Source organism: Hevea brasiliensis, chromosome 1 (assembly GCF_030052815.1).
Source record: "Hevea brasiliensis isolate MT/VB/25A 57/8 chromosome 1, ASM3005281v1, whole genome shotgun sequence".
In the NCBI taxonomy this organism is placed as follows: Eukaryota; Viridiplantae; Streptophyta; class Magnoliopsida; order Malpighiales; family Euphorbiaceae; genus Hevea; species Hevea brasiliensis.
The window spans coordinates 25,083,259-25,103,489 of record NC_079493.1 but is presented as its reverse complement, the minus strand read 5'-3'; the positions used below and the strand labels follow the sequence as shown (position 1 = coordinate 25,103,489).

The following is a 20,231-nucleotide window of genomic DNA, read 5'->3' as shown; positions in this document are numbered from 1 at the left end:
CTTATGTATATATTCTAAAATCATTTTGATTTCCTATTTTATGATATCATAAATACCTCTCTCACCACTATCTTAAAATTTTCAGAGCATAGATATAGTTCTTAAAAAAGAAAATTTAGGCTCTATTTGTTTTGCAAAAAATAATTTGTATATTGAAAATGTTTTTCTTAGAAAATATTTTTTTAAAGAAAATTTTCCATGAAAATATTTTATATTATCTAATTGCAATGTTAAATTAACAGTATGTGTTTTTTCATTTTAATAAAATTATCAAAGTTTTAAAAAATAAAAAATAATTTAATTTTTTCTTTGATCAGAAAAATATTTTCTATTAATTCATTTTTTTAATGTCCAAATGCTAAAAAATACGAAAAATATTTTTCGTGAAATAAACGATACTTAGTTGCGGAAACTAAGAAATTAATGGAATGGAAAATGCTTCTTTGAGTACAGCACACTTTGATGTGTGCACTAGGGATCATAGTTGTTAAACCCTAATTGAACCGGCCGATTGAATGATGAATAAGTGAATCAGCCCTCAAATTGATCCGAGTTTGTAATTAAATCAGACAAGAAAGCAACTCGGTGTGACCTAATTGACCCGGCGGTTGAAGCGATGAATCGTGTGACTCAGTTGACTTGGCTGGTTCAATTATTCAATAAAATCTTTTTTTTTTTGTTAGTGTTGGTATAGAGAATTGAACTCAAAATCTCATAAAAAGTCTTTAAAATAAAAATTAATGGAGCTAACTTGATAGTTATTTTTTATTTTAATATATTTATTTTTTTAACATATACTTAATATTTCATAAATATTAAAAAGAAAATTATACATTATATTACTTACTAAAATTATACATTATATTACTTAATACTTTTATATAAAATGTTATTAAAATTTATTAAATATAACTTAATAAATATTAAAATTTTATTTTAAATAATAAAAATTTTAACTAATTATATTTATTTATATATTTAATTAATTTTTAATGGTTCATTAGTTGAACTGTTAATCCAATAGTTGAACTACTAACTTATTCACTGATTCTTTCACAGGATTAATATCTGAATTGGATTTAATAACACTCAAAAAATACAACTTCATGTACCTTTTGACACATGGGCGGAAGAGGGAGAGGAGGCTAATGGGGCCTAGGTTTATGAAAAAAAAAATTAATATAATAAAAAAATTAAGATAATTTTATATGTTTAAAATTAAATTGACCGTCTAACTTTATGAAAATAAAATTAATATGATTCTATTAATTTTATATTTTTTAATTGAACAATATTAAAATCATCTTTAAAATTATAAGATTTTAAATTTATTCCTAATTGAAACTAATTATACCCTAAATAAAAGAAAAAACTTAAAAGTGGAATTCTTTTTTCTTAATCTAACTCGATGCCTTATAATTTTAAATACTATATATATATATATATATATATATCTTAATTGATAAATAAATAATTAAATATAAGTTACACCATTTTTCAAGCAATAATGTGCAATCTGTTGTAGCCCACGATGCCTTCACATTATCTATGTATGTTAAGACTTCATCGGCTTGCATTGCAGAGCATACCTTGATTTCCGTCCCAATGTTAGGGATGATTTTTGTTAGGAGAATCAGAGGGCCTTAAAATTTACAAATTTTTTTTATAAAATTTAGAAATTTTTTAATAATTAATTAAAATAAAAAAAATAATCATAAAAAGTGGAGAGGCAACAAGTAAAAATTTTTCTAAATTAAAACATTTTTTTTTGAAAGCTAAAACCTATTTTAATAATAGCAACTCAAGAAACAACACTTAGTTTTACTAGATTTGGGAATTGATACCATTTTTTTTTTATATATTTGTAATTGAAATTTAATGTTAAAAATATGAAATTTTACAAAATTCGATTTGATCAGTTTAAAATCAAACTGAACAAATATTTATCGTTTTGGTTTTATTCGATTGTCTCTTAGTGATCGATTTGGATCGATTTTCAAAATTCTTAATTTTTAATTTTCAATTTTATCAATTCAGTTCGGATCGAAATCGAACCGACCATTTGCACACTCTTATTTGATACCAGCTGCACATAGCTTCTCCACCTCTAACTCCACTAGTGTCAACAACTCGTGAATCAATATCGATTTGAGGATGATCTAAATCGGACCCATGAATCTAATTTGCTTTCCTTTTATTTTTTCAATTTTTAATTTTCAAATGAGACCCCTTTTTTATAATTAATTTAATTAAATATTTAATATCACATCATTAAAAATTTAATAGTAATAATGGAAAAGTCTCATTTTAAGAATAAAATTACAAAATTCTTTTTTGTCACAAAGATAACCTTAAGCCTTGACTTAAAAAAAAAGTGCAAAATTACAGGTACCTCTTTGTAATTTCCCCAACTCTCTTTCCACTTTCTCCCCTCCGTCCGCCGGGTTTAGATCCCTTTGTGCCCTTTCTTTTAGTCTGTCATCATTTTTGGGTGGAGATTGATTCCTTTGGTGCCAGTCCTGGCTCGACGAGTGGTGAGCAAGTGTCTTGCTGTCGACCCTTGCTGCTGCTGTCCTTCACAAAGTTCGCCTTTCAACTTCTGTGCTTCGACCCACGGCATATAGGAAGAAGGTTAGCTTTGTCTTGGATTAAAAAGGAACAAAACAACATCTGCAGTTAGGTGATTTGTGCTTGGTTAGGAAGGTCATTAACAGCGTTACTTTGTTGAATTTGAACTTCAATCTGAGCTTGAAATTTAGGTGACATGGATTTATAAAATTTGTGAAGTGGAATCAAGGGTTTAAACGCTACTTGGATATTTGGATTGCTTGGATTGAAGCTCTCTTGTGTATTTTTATTTAGATTTAGAAGATTGACTGCCAAATGTTCATCTCAATGTAATTCTATGAATTAATATTGGATTTGAATCCTGAATGATGTTAATACTTCTTGGGTTAGCTATGATTTTGCTGCTTTTTCTTCCTTTATTTAATTTGTGTAGTCCAGTTCATCTTCTCCCCCAACTCCACCCTGACGAAAGATGCTTCTTTTTCTTATGTGTTGCATTGATAACCTAAACATTCTGGATATGGTGCCTATCCTTGTTTGTGGTAGGAGAACTTTCATTAATTCAGAAAATATTGAGAAAAACTAAGGATTTTTTTCTGGAAATTCTAGAGCGGTGACGGAGTTAGAGAGTTAAGTCTCTTAGAAATTTGGATAACTGAACATTGTCAAGAATGGATCATGAGGTCTGTAACTCTGTATCCTAATAACATTGTTTATGCATATTTATTTCTGTATTTTCTAATGTTATTAATTATGAATAAAAATTGGTAACATTCATAATCCATAACAGTTTTGAGCCATTCCGTATTCATTGACTTTTTGATAAACCTGTTTTAAATATTGATTTTGGTGCCTTTTAGTCAGTCATTGCTTGCAAGTGTATATCTTGTCAATGGATGCCATTGGCATGTAAGATTGTAGCAATTTCAGTATCACTATTATAGCGCTGTCTGTCATATTTATGCAATTGTTGTTTGAACTTTTTCCTCTTGGCAAGATTTTATAATGTTTAGTTCATTTGGTGAGTTGTCAGATCAAGATTCAAAATCCTCATTTTTGTGAATTGGAAATCAAGAATCAAATTGAATCCTAAGATTCATTATGGATTCTAGAAATTGAGTAAAAATAATATATAGCCATATAAAACTAACAAAATACATCAAAATTTGACCGTTCGACAAGGACATCAACTTTAGAAGTGAGCATATAATAGCAATGCAAATTATTTGTAACACATTGATTTTAAATTTGCATTTCTTGTGGGTTTTACTGATATTTCAGGGGTTTTGGTGAAATTGCTATTTCGCGCAACTCGAGTCCCGGTACTTCTGTGAAGGTCTTAGTTCTCATTCATAGTTGAAAATGGGTTGGAAAGCTGCAGAAAAACTAATTAGGCACTGGAAAGTACTCAGAGGAGATAATGTAAGAATCATATCATAAAATCACTTCCTTTCCTTGCTTTTCATTAATGCTGATTAATAATTTTTCGTTTTCTCTTTAATAATTTAAATTCGTAGGTAATGATAATCAGGGGCAAGGATAAAGGTGAGACTGGTGTTATTAAGCGTGTCATTCGTTCTCAAAATCGTGTTATTGTTGAGGGAAAAAATCTGGTAAGTAACTAATTTCTATCTTGTGCTTCAAGTAACTAATTTGAGTACTTTTAATTTCTGTTTTGGATTATTTTTAGCTATAATGGTTTATTTTTTGGGATGCTTAAGGTATGTGAATTATAATATTTTTGCCAAGGACTTCGCTATGGTGATAATTTTGGTATGTTTGTTTCTAAGGAATGTTTTATATCAAGTAGAAGTGATATATCTTTGTAATTTGGGAATTAAATTTTGTCTTGATTGTAATGGTTGGTATCGATCCTTTTTGTTTGATTTTCAATGTGGTGCTCATCCATCACCTACATATTTTTTTTCCTACGAATGTGCTGTAAAATAATTCTTAATAGATTATAATAATTATAAATATAATGTGAATCATAAATATAAGATTCAACTATCACCCTAATAATGGATCTTGAACAAATAAATTATCACAGATCTAGAAAGCGTACCTGATGCGGAGTTTAATTGAGCCATTGTAATGATTGAGAAAGACCCTTTGATTTAATAAATTGATTTCTCTTTCTTGACCCTTCTTGATTTACACACAAAATTTTGTTGATGGAAGACTTTCTTGAGATGATCCTAATATTTCTAACTTTATGAAAGAGAATGTGTGTGACCTTATGGGTTGAGAGAGGACCAGCTTATATATATATATATATATCCAAGATTTAATCTAGTACATCCATCAAGTAATCCATGTACAATTAGGATTTATTTTAATTAAAGTAACCCTTGTATAATTAGGATTTGTATTAATTAAAGTAAATATCAATTAATATTGGGCCACATTAAATGAATTGATTTTGGCCCATATGGTAATATTAATTACTGGGCAAAATCTTACATTCTCCCACTTGGCACGATAATTAAGTGATATAAACTTTAATAATATAAACATTTGGCGCGTATGAAATAAACAAATCATTTTCATAATATACTTCATAATTATCTTCCTATAATAAATCACTAAGTGTGAGACATTGTTTAATCACATACTTCCTTCCATATACCACAACACTAGCAACTTATCATAGTAGGTTCATAATAGATATATGTATATCACATCATGGTCCACAATAATGTCTTAAAAGATTTTTCCTGTTAACATTCACTCAAAATATCACGTGAAAATAGAAAATCTATTGATATATATGTTAGAAAACACATCAATGAGTTCAGAGTGTCAGAGCCAATCCATCATTAATTAATACAACTAAGACCCATTCTAAGTACATGTTTTTTTAAATGTTTTAGGTTGTAAACCTTTAGATAATGGATTTGCAATTATGAGATCAGTACTAATGTGCTAAATAGACACTCTTCATTTCTGAACTTCTTCCTTGGCAGCAAAATACTTTAATTCCATATGTTTGACACATTTGGAATATTTGTCATTCTTGGAGAAAAATGCTGCTGCGGAATTATCACAATAAATTCTCAGCGGCTTGCTAATAGTGTCGATTACCCTAAGTTCTCAGATAAAGTCCCGCATCTATAATGCATGAATTGTGGCTTCAAAACATGCCATAAAATCTACTTCCATAGTGGATGAAGCAATAATAGACTTTTGACACTTTTTCATGATAATTGCCCCTTAAGTTAATAGGAACAGGTAGCCAAAAGTAGGCTTTCTACTGTCAACACATCCAGTAAAATCTGAATCTAAGTATCCAATCACTTCTAAATGATTAGATCTCCTATAAATGAACATGTAATCTTTAGTTCCTTGAAAGTATCGTAAAACTTTTTTTGCAGCTTTCCAGTGATGAATTCTGAGATTGCTTTGATAACTGCCAAGCATTCCAACGGCGAAGCTAATGTCGGTTCTTGTGCAGGTTTGGACATAGATCAAAATGTCCACAACTGAAGCATAAGGAATTGATTCTATTTCTTTACGTTCCACATCATTATTTGGACATTGATTGAGACTAAATTTGTCCCCTTTCTGTATGGAAACAATTCCTGCTGAACATTTATGCATATTAAATCTCTTTAGAATTCTATCAAAGTAGGCTTTCTGAGACAATCCTAACAATCTTTGTAATCTATTATAAAAAATTTCTATTCCAATCACAAAAAATGCCTCTCCCATATCTTTCATTTCAAAATTTTTTGAGAGAAAAATTTTAATTTCACGTAATATGCCTAAATCATTTGCAGCAAGTAAGATATCATCAATATACAGAGTTAAGAAAATAAACTTACTCTCACTGATCTTTTGATATATACATCGATCAACGACGTTTTCCTTAAAATGAAAAGACTTTATGGTATCATTGAATTTAATATACCATTGACGGGAAGCTTGCTTAAGTCCATATATTGATTTCTTAAGTTTATACACTATATGGTCTTTTCTTTCAACTGAGAAACCTTCAGGGTGGTCCATATAAACTTCTTCTTCAAGTTCTCCATTTAGAAAGGCTGTTTTCACATCCATTTGGTGCGACTCTAAGTCATAATGAGCTATCAATGCCATAATAATTCTTAATGAGTCTTTTTTTTAAGACTGGTAAAAATATTTCTTTATAGTCAACACCATCTTTTTTAGTATAACCCTTAGCAACAAGTCTTGCTTTATATTGTTGGATTTTGCCATTCAAGTCGCGTTTGGTCTTAAAGACCCATTTACACCCAACTCATTTAGATCCTTTAGGCAATTCAACGAGATCCCATAATTTATTTTGTTCCATGGATTTTAACTCATCTTTCATGGCATCTAATCACTTATCAGACTCATTACTTTCTATAGCTTGTGAAAAAGAAACTGGATCTTTATTAATTCCTATGTCAAAATCTAACTCTTATAAGTAAACTACAAAATCATTAGTAGTTGCCGATCTTCTTTCTTTTTGAGATCTTCTTAATGGTATTTCTTGTAGTTCACCTTCATTAGCTCTTTGTCGGTTAGCTTTTTTAGGATGTGTTTCATCATTATGTTGTGTAGCATTGTTAGGTCCTTCAACTACTGCTGGAACAAAATGTGGAGTAAGAGTGGATATCGGAACATTAATAGGTATATGAAAATCAACTTTAATTTCTTGTATATCTACATCTTGTCTCTCAACACTCTCACTAACTTCACTATTTTCAAGGAATATTGCATTACCAGTTTTCACAATTCTCGGACTGTGGTTTGGAACATCAAACCTATACTCTTTGGATTTCTCTGAATAACCAATAAAGTATCCATTTATCGTTCGAGAATCTAATTTCTTTTCATGTGAATTATAAATTCTTGCTTCCGCTCGACAACCCCAAGCATGCAAGTGCCTTATACTAGGTTTCCTTCCAGTTTACAATTCATAAGGTATTTTTGTGACTGCCTTACTAGGAATCCTATTTAACAAGTATACAGCGGTTTTAAGTGCATACATCCACAAAGATATAGGTAAAGAAGAGTTATTCATCATACTCTTAACCATATCCATTAAAGTTCGATTTTGCCTTTTCGCCACCCCATTTTGTTGAGGAGTACCTGGCATAGTATACTGTGCATATATGCCACGACTTTCTAAGAACTCTGCAAATTAACAAAGACATTGTTCCATTTCAGTGTGTTTTCTATAGTATTCATCATCTCTATTTGACCTTACTATTTTCACTTTTCTATTTAATTGCCTTTCAACTTCATTTATGTACGCTTCAAATGTATTTATTAATTGAGATTTATCATTAAGCAAATAAATATGTCCCTAATGTGAAAAATCATCAATAAAGGTAATAAAGTACTTTTCACCACCAAAAGATGAAGCATCAAAAGGCTCACATATATCAGTGTGTATAATTTCAAGAGGCTGATTGCCTCTTGTGGCTCCCTTCTTATTATGTTTGGTTTGCTTTCCCTTAATATAATCCATACACACAAAAAGATCAGTAAAATCTAGAATCGGTAGAATCTCATTCTTTACCATTCTTCCTAATCTTTCTTTGGATGTATGACCCAAACTCTTATGCCACAAGAAAGCAGAATTTTCATTCGGTCTGCTATGCTTAATACCAACACCAACATTGCTATGAGTGACAAGCAAGGATTTGGCAAAATGATCATCAAGTTTCAGCCTATATAAACTATTAGTAAGAATTCCAGAACCAATAATGGAATTATTATTATTAGATAAATTGAAACATTCATATCCAAACTTAACATTAAACCCAGATTCATCAAGTTTTGAAATAGAAATAACATTCTTAGAAACTGAAGGTACGTAGAGAGTTTGTAAAAGATCTAAGTGGTAACCACTATCTAAGATCAAACGGTAAGTCTCTATGTGTTCAATTGGAGCCTTCATTCAGTTCCCCATAAATAAGAAGTCTTTAGTTAGGTCTGTGGTTTGGATCATAAGAAATCCCTGCATTACGTTGAATACATGAGTAGTAGCACCAGAATTAAGCCACTAAGTATTTTTAGGAACTTCAATTAAGTTTGATTCGAAATATACATAAGCACAAGGATTATCTATCTTTCTGAACCAAGCTCTACGTTCTAGGCAATCTTTTTGATAGTGTCCTACTTTCTTACAGAAGCGATACTTATTTACCATTTGTTCTTTTTTCTCAACTTGAGAACTATTTGAAGATCCTTTCTTTTTCTTCTTAAACTTATTGGCCTTTGGTTTAAGTCCTTTACCAACTCCTTGACCCATAATGTTGACAGAATGAGTCCCTTGATTCTTTAGTCTCGGTTCCTCATAAACTAACTTACTGACCAATTCATTAACATTCCACTTATCCTTAATAGTATTGTAATTAATTTGAAATGACCCATATTAAGGAGGTAGTGAGTTCAGAATGAACTGCACCAAGAAGGAATCACCACCACCATCCCTAAGGTCTTTAGCCTTGCTGCAATATGTCTCATCCCTATAATTTACTCATGCATACTCTTCGACCCATTATACTTCATGGTCGTGAGTTGTGCCATTAGAGTACTAGCGAGTGACTTGTCTGCAGAATGAAATCATTCTTTCACAAAATTAAGGTATTCTTTTGCATTTTCAGTTTGTGAATTTGTTGTCTTTATGTTATTAGCAATAGTCATTTGCAGAAACATAAGGCTTAATCTGTTTGACCATTCCCATTGCTTATGGTACAACTTCTCTTCTTCACTGCTTGTATCTGTAATAGCAGTAGGTTTGTGTTACAATAATGCCACGTCAAGTTCAATACGCCTAAATAGAACTTGACTTGCTCACATTATTAAGAGAAGTTTAGCCCATTGAATATAATAACAGATGAAGCTTGCGAATGAAGAGTAATAGCTGTAAGATAATATATATATAAATTAAAATAGATTCAGACAATTTAAACAATTAGAGTATGCTGTAGTTCTCCTTTGGGTAGATACTATAATATACTATCATAAATTAAATGCTTTTAAACTTAACTGGACAATAATTAACTTATATAAAATATACATGTTGTCTTTGGACTTCCATTATATACTTGATAAAATATTTTCGTTCTCATAATTTTCACTATTTATAAAATAATTGATTTACCATTGGGTAAAATCCTTAAGTTCTAATGAATAGTGGGTATCAATTAATCCATTTTTCATCATAGACATTTATTAGTGTGGATATATATATATATATATATCATTCATAGTTCGGCTACTTTGTTGAGTAACAAATTATTATTTTTATTTTATTTTAGCTTGGCCACTTTGATGATTAACAAACTAAAATAAATATTAGAAGACATGTATATAAATTTTATTTCTTAATAAACCTAATATTTATTCAATAATTAGGTTTAACTATAATTCTTAATTATATTGGGTAAAGAACATAATTTAATCTCTTTAATGGGAACAATTAAATACCCTTTACAACACAAATTATTGTGTTATTCTAACTCATATAAAGTTTAGGTCAAACTTTAATAATAATAATAATAATAATAATAATAATAATAATAATAATTTTTTAATTTCGTTTTCGTTAGGGAATCAACTTTCCAAACTTCAATTCATGTTCAACACTGTTGATCTTATGGCCAAATTGTATTTGGCCAAATTCAAGAATTTTACCCTTTTTTTTAGCTATTTTCCTTTGAACACGATTTTCCGTGAAATTCCCGTAACTGTTCTTCAATTTCATGAAATCTTAATGAAATTCGGCTAACTTTAAACTTTTATTATTATTATTATTATTATTATTATTATTATTATTTTAAATCATTAATTCTTAAACTTTAAGCTTTTAAGATCTATACTTTAATTCTACCCAAATCTAACATAAAAAAATAGACATTATGTTCATTATAAATTTAGTGAAGAAATTTAATTGTTCAAAACTTAGGGCTCTGATACCACCCTAATAGATTATAAGATAATAAGATTCAACTATCACCCTATTAATGGATCTTGAACAAATAAATTCTCACAGATCTAGAAAGCGTATCTGATGCGGAGTTTAATTAAGCCATGGTAATAATTGAGAGAGACTCTTTGATTCAATAAATTGATTTCTCCCTCTTGACCCTTCTTGATTCACACACAAAATTTTAGTGATGGAAAATTTTCTTGAGATGACTTTAATATCTCCTACTTTATGAAAGAGAATATGTGTGATCTTATGAGTAGAGAGAGGACCATCATTTATCTCTAAGATTTAATCTAGTAGGTCCGTCAAGTAATCCATATACGATTAGGATTTACTTTAATAAAGTAATCTTTGTACAATTAGGATTTGTATTAATTAAAATAAATATCAATTAATATTGGACTACATTAAAGGAATTGATTTTGACCCGTATAGTAATATTAATTACGGGTAAAATCTTACATGTGCTAGTAAATTTGATTGCTTGTACTTAGATGCTTTTACTACACAATATTGAAATGCCAATCTGAAGATTCTTTCTTTGCTTTATTACTTTTTCTTGGATATGATGTTTCTTTCCTACTTATAGCATTTTACATCATATTAACTTATTTGATGAAGAGAAAAATCAAGGTGAGTATAGGATCTACTCATTGAACTAAATGTCATGGTAGATGTTAATTCTTTTATGGTTTCGAAGTTCAACTTAAAAAATTTGCAGGTAGAAGAAATTGGCAGTAATGCCTTTCCATCAATTCAAGAAGTCATGGCACCATGTTTTGTTCAATGCATATAATCTTCTTTTTGTTCTCTTAATAATTTTCCTTATGCGTTTTTGTTAGCCTTTTCCTCTGTGAATTATGAGCTTAATTTTGATATGTGTATTTTCTTATCACCTAGAAGTGAAATGGATTAGTGGATTTCTTTTTATGGTTAATGATTTTGTCCTCCAGAATGAAGATTTACTTTATTTTAAAACACCCATCATCTTCTTCTTTTGTGTTGCAGGTGAAAAAGCACATCAAAGCAGGTGAAGGTCATGAAGGGGGGATCTTTACAGTTGAAGCCCCACTTCATGCCTCAAATGTTCAAGTTCTTGATCCAGTCACTGGGTATGGTTGGAATCAAAGTTTTGATCACCAATATTTAGCAATTTATCTTTAATTTTGTTTTATATTTGAAGTTAGATTTCAAAACTATGGCGAAACTGTGCAGGAAACCTTGCAAGGTTGGAATTAGATATTTAGAAGATGGTATCAAAGTGAGAGTTTCTAGAGGTCAAGGGGCATCTGGGTCTATAATTCCTCGTCCTGAGATTTTGAAGATTAGGACAACACCAAGACCTACTGTAGGTATGTTACTAAAGTTTATCGCCTTTTTAATGAGACTTGTTCAGCCAGCATTTAAGCCTTTCTTTTTGCTGCATTTATTGGGAGGCATGATAGACCATACCCTTTAGATGTTTGGCTTAAGCATAGCAGTTGCCATGTTTTATTTTATTTTTTTGAATGACCTTGCACCAGAAGTAATGATGAAGGGATATACAGCCATCTATGAATTAATATAAAGCCTAAAATTATTACTATGTTATAAGTACTTGCCTCTAATTACTTGACTGTTTTTTCTCTTTTGGCAGCTGGTCCTAAGGATACTCCTATGGATCTCGTGTTGGAGAGGACTTATGATGCTAAAACTGGGAAGGGCATGCCTGACCTTTGAAGAAATCTTGTTCAAGTTAGTAGTGGATATCAAACATACTAATGGAAGTTGCAGGAACATGAGTCGCATAAGCTAGATGTGTAGAACAGTGATTTTGTGAGTTCAGCCATCTAGTTTTATTTTCATTAGTGCATTTTTGAAAGTTGAACGAATGGATAAATGAGTTCTATCCGTAGTTTGATCATCACTGCTGGCTTGTGTGTGGCAAGTACTGTGTTTCAGATTCTCTCACTCTCTAGCCAATAAAAAATATAGGTACTCTTTGAGATGATAGCCACATATGCTGATCCTAATATTCTCGAGTAATAGTTTTTATAAAGTGTATGCTGTTAGCTACTAGTACTAGCAAATATCATGTGAGCTGACTTATTAAATAATGCATTTTGAGCAGCTGGTTTTGTTGCTGTAACTAGAGATTTATTTTAATCAGAGCACACTGATGTGTCGAAGCCATGGTTTTGTAGAACTGGGGAAAGACAGCTAATAGAAGCAAAATTGACTTAGGATCAGGTAAATTACTATTTGCACCTTGAGATTAGTTCATAATCATTAGTAGGTCTCTACTATTTAACTTAGGATTGGGTAAAGTAATTGGTTTCTTATATTTAATTTTGTTAATCGTTTAGCCTCTTTGTTCACTTCTTCTGTAAGACAATTGTTAAAAAAGCAATCAAGATTCTGTTCTGGTTGCTGTTATATATATATATAGTCATGGAAACAATCTATTTGCAAAATGGAGATAAAGCTGTGTAAATCAACCCTCTTAGAATCTACCAGCGTGGGGCGTTTCGTGTAAAATAGGGATATGGCTGTATAAGTTAGCCCTCTTTGATTTTGTTTGCAACCCGACCCACAATGCCACCGAATTGAGATTTTTGTTGGGACTTTTGGAGACGAAAGAAAGGAACTGGTAGGCAAGGAAGAGAGGAAATGGTTAAGTGATGGAAGTGTTTGTCCATCTGGTTCTCCTTCTTCTTCTATTATCAATCACATAAAATTTTGTGATGGAAATACAAAATCCAATAAATTTATTTATATTTAGATAATGTTTGATTTATTTTTTAAAAAATATTTTTCTTATTATTTTTTACTTTTATTATAAAGAAAAATTAATAATAAAAATATATTTAACAAACATGTGATTTAATTTTTTGGTCTATAAATAGCACACGTAGATATATTATGCTCATAAATGCCCAAAACTAGACAAATGAGAAAAAAAACAAAATATATGGATAATTGAACCAAGACATGCGAACAAAAAATGGGGAAAGGCGACTCATGCAGCCTCTACGGTGCCTGTTTATTTGTAGAAAATAATTTTTTTATATTTTATTTTTTAAAAAACTCAAATTTTTATTTTTTTTACAAGAAAATATGAAAAATATATCCACTTGAAAATAATAAAAAAAATGTTTTAATTAAAAAAATAAAAAAATTTCATATCTTTCATAATTAAAACATATATCATTATAAAATATTTTTAAATTTTATTTTATTATTAATTTTTTTAATGTGAATTATTCATTATTTTATAATAATATGATTAATTTATTTTATCATTGTTAATAAATATTTTTTAAATAATTATTTAATTTAATTATAAAAAATTATAGTATGATTTTGATCATAAAAATGTCGTTATTTTGTATTTAATAAATAGTTGAAAATTATAATTTTTATTATAAAGAAAAAATAATAAAAAATAACTTGAATTTTCAATTTTTTATTTAAAAATTAAAAAAATTATTTTTTTGATTTTCTTAAAAATTTTTGTCAAAAATGTACTCCAATTTTCTAGGACTGAATGTGCTTTAATATCAAATTAAACTTAGTGCATGTTTGATATTAAAATAAAAGGATCAAAATTGTTTTTCGAGAAATAAAAAAGATATTAGTAAAAAATAATTTATAAAAAAATTATTTTATTATTTTAATATTTTTTTAATAAAAATTTAGTAAATTTTATTTTAAATTATTTTTTAATTAATATATTTAAAAAATAATTTCCTCAATCAACAATCCCAAATAGGCTTATAGTAGTCCTTGAATTCCGTTTCAACTTTAAGGGTTTGAGTTTTTTTTTTTTTTGGCAAGTATATATTTCCATTAGCAAGGTAGAGAATGAGTTACAAAGTACAATTGCTCCATTGGATTCACCATAAAGGAGTCATCCTGCAAATATTTCTGCACTAAGCTATGAGCAGGTCTATTGTATATACGAGTAGCAAATAGAAACGAGATATGAGGTACATCAGAAGAGAAAACTAATATGTCATTAAAGATTCCTTGAAGGTCACAAGTTGTTGCTGCTCCCTTTGCCATCTCAATCACTGATTTAGAATCTCCCTCTACTAGAACTTGAGAGAACCCTTTGATAATGGCAAGTTGAATTGCCTCTCGGCAAGCCAAAGCTTCCAGAGTTAGAGGATCAACAATTCCCCGAAATCTTTTGCAGCTCCAGCAAATAATATGACCAGCATAGTTTCTAGCTATAACTGCTATAGCTCCCAACTTCCTTCTAATATTGACCCCAGTATCAAAATTCAACTTTATGAAACCAATAGGAGGAGGAGTCCAAATGGAAAGCTGTTGATCTTCTAATTGAGGAGGTGTACTTTGATTCTGTTGATGCTCTAGGAACTCTTCGTAGAAAGTAATTGCTTTGGAAATTACCTCTTGATATGTTAACAGACAGTGATTAAAGATTAGAGCATTTCTGCTCTTCCAAATAGCCCATATAAGATGCACTAGTAACAAAGTCATTTGCTTCCCTTGCTCCTGATGTTGCATGAATGAAGTTAATTCAATCCAGCAGTCGGCCATATTATTACCCGTGAGTAATAAGGATTTGAGTCTTAAAGGAGAATTTACCCATATTTCAACTGCTCTCGGACACTAAAGGAAGATATGCTTCAAGGATTCTATCTCCCCACAAAAATGACAACTCTTAGGGATATTGGGAAAGCGTCTATTTAAAAATACCCCTCCCGGAAGTTATTCCTGCAACACTTTCCATAAATATATGGATAATTTCTGGGGTAAATTTAAGCTCCAAACTCCCTTCCAGAAAGATGCTTGATTTGCCTGTGAAGTAGGACCTGGTCCAACAACCGCTTCACTCCTAGAGTTCTGTAGAAGTCGTCGAGCAACATAATAGCCTGACTTTGCCGTGTACATCCCCTTTTTGGAAAAATGCCAAACAAGACTGTCATCCCCCCTAATGATGCTAATAGGAATAGATAAAATATTCTCCACATCATCAACATGGAAATTTTCCTTCAATGCTTGAACATTCCAAGAAGCAGTATTATTGTTAATGAGCTGTGAAACCCACACCACCGTTATGATTGGGAATAACTCTAGGAGGGTTAGGAAAAGTCTTAGGAACCCAGCATTCTAATTTGCATAAGGTCGAGCTACCACCACTAATATTCCATCTAACTCCTTTCACCAAAACCCTTCTTCCCCACATGATACTCTGTTAGCCTGCCAATGCATTCCGTCCTAGCTGAGCTTTCATAAATGAAGAGAAAGGATAATATTTTCCTTTCAGTAGACGAGCTAGAAGAGAATTTGGTTTGGAGAGAAGATGCCATCCTTGCTTGGCTAACAGGGCCATATTAAAGCTCTGAATCTCTTTGAATCCCATACCTCCTTGTCTTTTGGGCTCACACACTTTCTCCCAAGCCACCAAATGCACTTTCCTCTCATCTTTTTGTTGACCCCACTAAAAATTAGCCACTAACCTTTGAATGTTGTTGCATAAAGAAGTAGGAAGGCGAAAACAACACATTGCATAGACTGGGATAGCTTGAGTAACTGCTTTGATCAGAACTTCTTTCCCCCCTTAAGAAAGTAGCTTCTCCTTCCACCCCATGATTTTATTCTGAATTTTTTCTTTAATCTGAGCAAAGGCTTGCTTTCTTGACCGAGGAATGTGTGACGGTAAGCCTAAAAAGCAATCATGACCACTCACATTGGAAATATTCAGAATATTTGCAATATCTTATTTGACAATAGCAGGGGTATTTGTATTGAAAGCAATTGCCGATTTCTCTTTAGCATACTCTCTAAGTATGATATTAATCATAGTAGCTTCCTCCTTAGTTGCTCCTGAGAAGATTATTGAATCATTCGCAAACAAAAGATGTGTGATAGCTGGGCCTTGATGGAAAATAATAAGACCAGACAATCCTGAGGCTTTTATCATATGAGAAAGACCTTTAACACAAATAAAAAATAGATAAGGGGGAAGTGGATCCCCCTGCCTTATACCTCTCTTGGGACGGATGAACCCCGTTTTGTGCCCATTGATATGAAGGAAATAAATAACTGACGTGACACATTCCATAATCCATGAGATCTATTTGGGGTGGAACCCAAATTTGAAGAGCATACAAGAGAGATATTTCCACTCTATACACTCATAAGCCTTACTAATGTCCAATTTAACTGCCATCCCATAGTTAGTCCCCTTCTTACGTTGTTGCAAATTGTGCATGAGCTCGTGACTGATGAGAATGTTATCAGAGATTAATCTTCCTTTAGTAAAAGCACTCTACTCTTCTCCTATTATAACATCCATAAAAGGTTGTAATCTATGGACCAGAATCTTAGAGATAATCTTATAGAACACTGAGCAAAGGCCAATCGGACAGGTCTTTCATGGATTGGACATTCTTAACTTTGGGAATTAGAGAAATCATAGTATGATTAAAGCCCTTCAACATCTTACCTGATCGAAAGAATTCCTACACGGCCAAACAAAGGTCATTGCCAATCACATTCCAATATTGTTGATAGAATAAGGCTGTGAACCCATCATCTCCTAGAGCTTTAAAAGGGTTTATGGAGAAAGTAGCTCTCCTTATTTTCGCTATTGAAATTTTGGCAATGAGGATCTCATTCATGGCTTTTGTAATTCTTGGTTGAAAATTATGGAAAGTGTCAACTGAGATATTTGGACAACTGAAAGCATAAATTCTTGTAAAATAATCTATAGCAATTTGTGTGACCTCCAGCTGCCCATACCTCCAGTTCCCATGGTTATCCCTCAACCCTGTAATAAAATTTCTCCTTCTGCGTTGAATTACCTTGGCATGAAAGAAAACCGTATTTCTGTCCCCTAAATGAAGCCAATCCTGTCTTGCTTTCTGTGCCCAAAATTGCTCTTCCTTTTTTAATTCTAAGATAAGATTTTTCTCTATCCTCCTAATCTCTTTGGCCTGCCAGGAGATAGAAGCTCTCTTTGCTTCATCAAGTTGATCTTGTAATTGCCTAATGCGCATGCCAGAGTTTTGATGTACTGCTTTACTCCATTCCCATAAAGCACCCCTGCAATTCTTTAATTTAACAGCCATATTAAACAATTTAGAGCTTGTTGCGTCTATCCTCCAGGCTTCTGAAATTACCCGTTCAGCTTCTGGCATATCTTTCCATCGGCTATCAAAATGGAATCTCTTGTTAGCTTTGGGTTAGGAAGGGGTAGTGCAAATGAGAATAGGCCTGTGGTTAGATCCTCGATCTTCTAAATGCATCACCATAGCCATAGAAAAATGAAGTAGCCAGGGACTAGTTGCTAAGCTGCGATCTAGTCTTTCTCTGATGTTTGCCAATCCCTCTCTTATGTTATTCCAAGTAGTTGGCGCCCCTATGAAACCCATGTCAATTAAACCCCATTGGTTTATGAAATTATGAAAGATTCTGATTTTAGCTTGAGCAACATCATGTCCTCCATATTTCTCTTGAATAGAAAATACTGAATTGAAGTCTCCAGCAATAATACAAGAATCAACAACATTAGCTTTGTAATTTAGAAGAAGATTAAACTGATTTTCCCGTAAAACATCATCACAACTAGCATAAAGGAAAATAATATCCCATTCAATATTAAGCTGCAAATTAGCAATTCTACAATGAAGGAAAAAGTTTTCAGCATTTATAACAGAGACATTTAGCTCCTCCTTCCATGCAAAACACAAGCCCCTTGAAAGACCCTGAGGATCTACAAAATACAGTTCAAAGAAACCAAGCCTGTTCAATTTCTTTTTAACCATTGTTGTTGTATTCTTAGTTTCCATCAAAAAGAGCATTTATGGGGAATGGGATTGATTTATCCCTTTCAAATTATGGAATGTCAGGGGATTCCCCATACCCTGACAATTCCAACCAAGAATCTTCATTGGGCATGGTGGGGCCATTTGGGGTTGGCTGCCTCCACCCTTTCAGAAGAAGAAACTTATTTGTTGAGCTTTGCTGGTGGTGCTTCTTGGTCATCTTGCACCAAAATTCTCTTTCCCGAACTTTCCTACCTGATTTCATTGTTAGAATTCGCTATTTGATCTTGTTGCAATTCTTGCAAAACTATCTCTGATGTGCTTCGGGCTAATCTCTTCCAATTTTTCTTAGTCTTTGGGGCTACACACTTTTATTCTTTTTGTTGGACTTGATCCCCTTTAGTTCCTGGTTGAGTTTTGTCAATTGGGCCATATAAATCCAAAGCCATTAAAACCAATTGATCCAAAGAGAAAAACTCCTCTGGACCTAAAGCTTCTTTTGGAATGTCAATGAGTTGACAAGATGGTGCCAGGTTTAATTTACGGCTGGCTCAGGAAGATTTATGGGTTGAAGATAAAGCTTGGGTCTGGGCTGTGGCCTATTGCGGGTTGGGGGACAGCAATGAATCCTTACTTAGCTTGTTTTTCCCTTTAATACTAAAAAGGGCTTCAGGAGTAGGCTGTGGCCCGTAAACCCAAATCAAATTAAGAGGGTTATGAAAACTAGGAGGGGGCCCATATTCTTCACCAATTAACCTTTCTCTCTTCTGCCTCTCTATCAATCTCTCAGAGGAACTTTGGGATGGTTGATGAAAAGTTTCCTTGAGACCTATGTCGCCGCCATATTCAGGAAGCGAGGAGAGTGTAACACTAACTTATCTTATTTTATTTTTTTTAATAATTTTGAATTGGTTTAATTAAATATCAATTATTTTTGAGTTTCCTATTTTATTATCTTTAATATTCACCTATTTGAAATTCAACAATATTTTCAAAATAAAATCTTATCCATGCTAATCATAATTATCTCATCAATCATTCTCATAATTTTCTCATATTTCAAATCTCATCCATACATTTCAATTTCATAATCATTTCCATACATTTCCAATCATACTCAATTCATATGTAAACATTCTCAAATTACATAAGCAAAGTTTTCAAATTTCCTTAATTTACATAATTTACAAAATAATTACAAAATTTCATAATTTACATGATATATAAATTAATTACATATGAAAAAACTAATTAATTAATTTACATCGCATTCTTATTAATTACTTGTTCATAATATACATTACAATACAATATTTAAGCATTTTATATAAAATATAAAATATAATCTATATACTCCAAAATCTTAATATTTTTATAAACAATTCCATCACGCTAAGCATTGCTGCTTAGTAGTGCAATAATATAACAAGGAAATAATATACAAATAAAGATAGAAATAAAACATAATTCAAATAATTAAGATTTATTTATACTTCACATGCGGTTTCTAAAATTTAATATGTTTTATTCTAATTTAGTTTTCTTTGGAAGTGTTTATTTTGTCAATGTACAGTAATAATGTACATAGAAAAATGATCTAAAAATGATAAATTTATGCTTATATTATTATGTAAGTCATATTTGCAATATTTATGTATGTTATAATTTTCTTTACTAATCTTTTAGCATTTTCTCAATACTTTCTAGGTTGTCTCAGATTATTTCATAATAACTAAATTTTAATATCGATCCAGTTCATTTCGATTTTTTCTAATAAATAACTATTCTAATTTATTTTAGGTCATCTTACTCATTTATTTAATTTCTAATATTTTTAATTACTAATATTCTTAACTTATTTCAATAAATTTCAAATGTTGGCATAAAGCCATGAATACAAGCATAAAGCCAAATAATACCCTATTGACATGCCAAAC

At 31.2% G+C, this 20,231-nt stretch overlaps 2 protein-coding genes across 4 annotated transcripts; one reads left to right on the top strand and one right to left on the bottom strand.

Annotated features, from left to right (window-relative positions):
- Positions 1-2,417: 2,417 nt before the first annotated feature.
- Positions 2,418-12,684, top strand: LOC110648493 (uncharacterized). Of its 3 annotated transcripts, none has more exons than XM_021802744.2 (6): positions 2,418-2,680; positions 3,850-3,990; positions 4,086-4,181; positions 11,525-11,628; positions 11,732-11,868; positions 12,153-12,684. In XM_021802744.2, exons 2-6 carry the CDS (start codon positions 3,931-3,933, stop codon positions 12,233-12,235), a joined length of 480 nt encoding a protein of 159 aa, XP_021658436.1. In that variant the 5' UTR covers positions 2,418-2,680; positions 3,850-3,930; the 3' UTR covers positions 12,236-12,684. The 3 variants fall into 3 exon arrangements, with proteins under 3 accessions (XP_021658436.1, XP_021658435.1, XP_021658437.1); XM_021802743.2 differs by having other exon boundaries at positions 2,430-2,631; XM_021802745.2 differs by having other exon boundaries at positions 2,430-2,675.
- A 5,028-nt stretch (positions 12,685-17,712) lies between these two features.
- LOC131183070 (uncharacterized) lies at positions 17,713-18,294 on the bottom strand. The gene has a single exon (XM_058152922.1). The coding sequence runs from the start codon at positions 18,292-18,294 to the stop codon at positions 17,713-17,715; it is 582 nt and encodes a 193-aa protein (XP_058008905.1).
- Between the last annotated feature and the right edge of the window lie 1,937 nt (positions 18,295-20,231).

What these genes read in the sequence shown, in the direction of transcription:
- LOC110648493 (XM_021802744.2), top strand. Translation starts at nt 3,931, where the DNA reads ATGGGTTGGAAAGCTGCAGAAAAACTAATTAGGCACTGGAAAGTACTC. An exon ending in GTTCTTGATCCAGTCACTGG is followed by an intron (nt 11,629 to 11,731) that starts GTATGGTTGGAA and finishes GAAACTGTGCAG; the next exon opens with GAAACCTTGCAAGGTTGGAA. An exon ending in AACACCAAGACCTACTGTAG is followed by an intron (nt 11,869 to 12,152) that starts GTATGTTACTAA and finishes CTCTTTTGGCAG; the next exon opens with CTGGTCCTAAGGATACTCCT.
- LOC131183070 (XM_058152922.1), bottom strand. Translation starts at nt 18,294, where the DNA reads ATGGTTAAAAAGAAATTGAACAGGCTTGGTTTCTTTGAACTGTATTTT.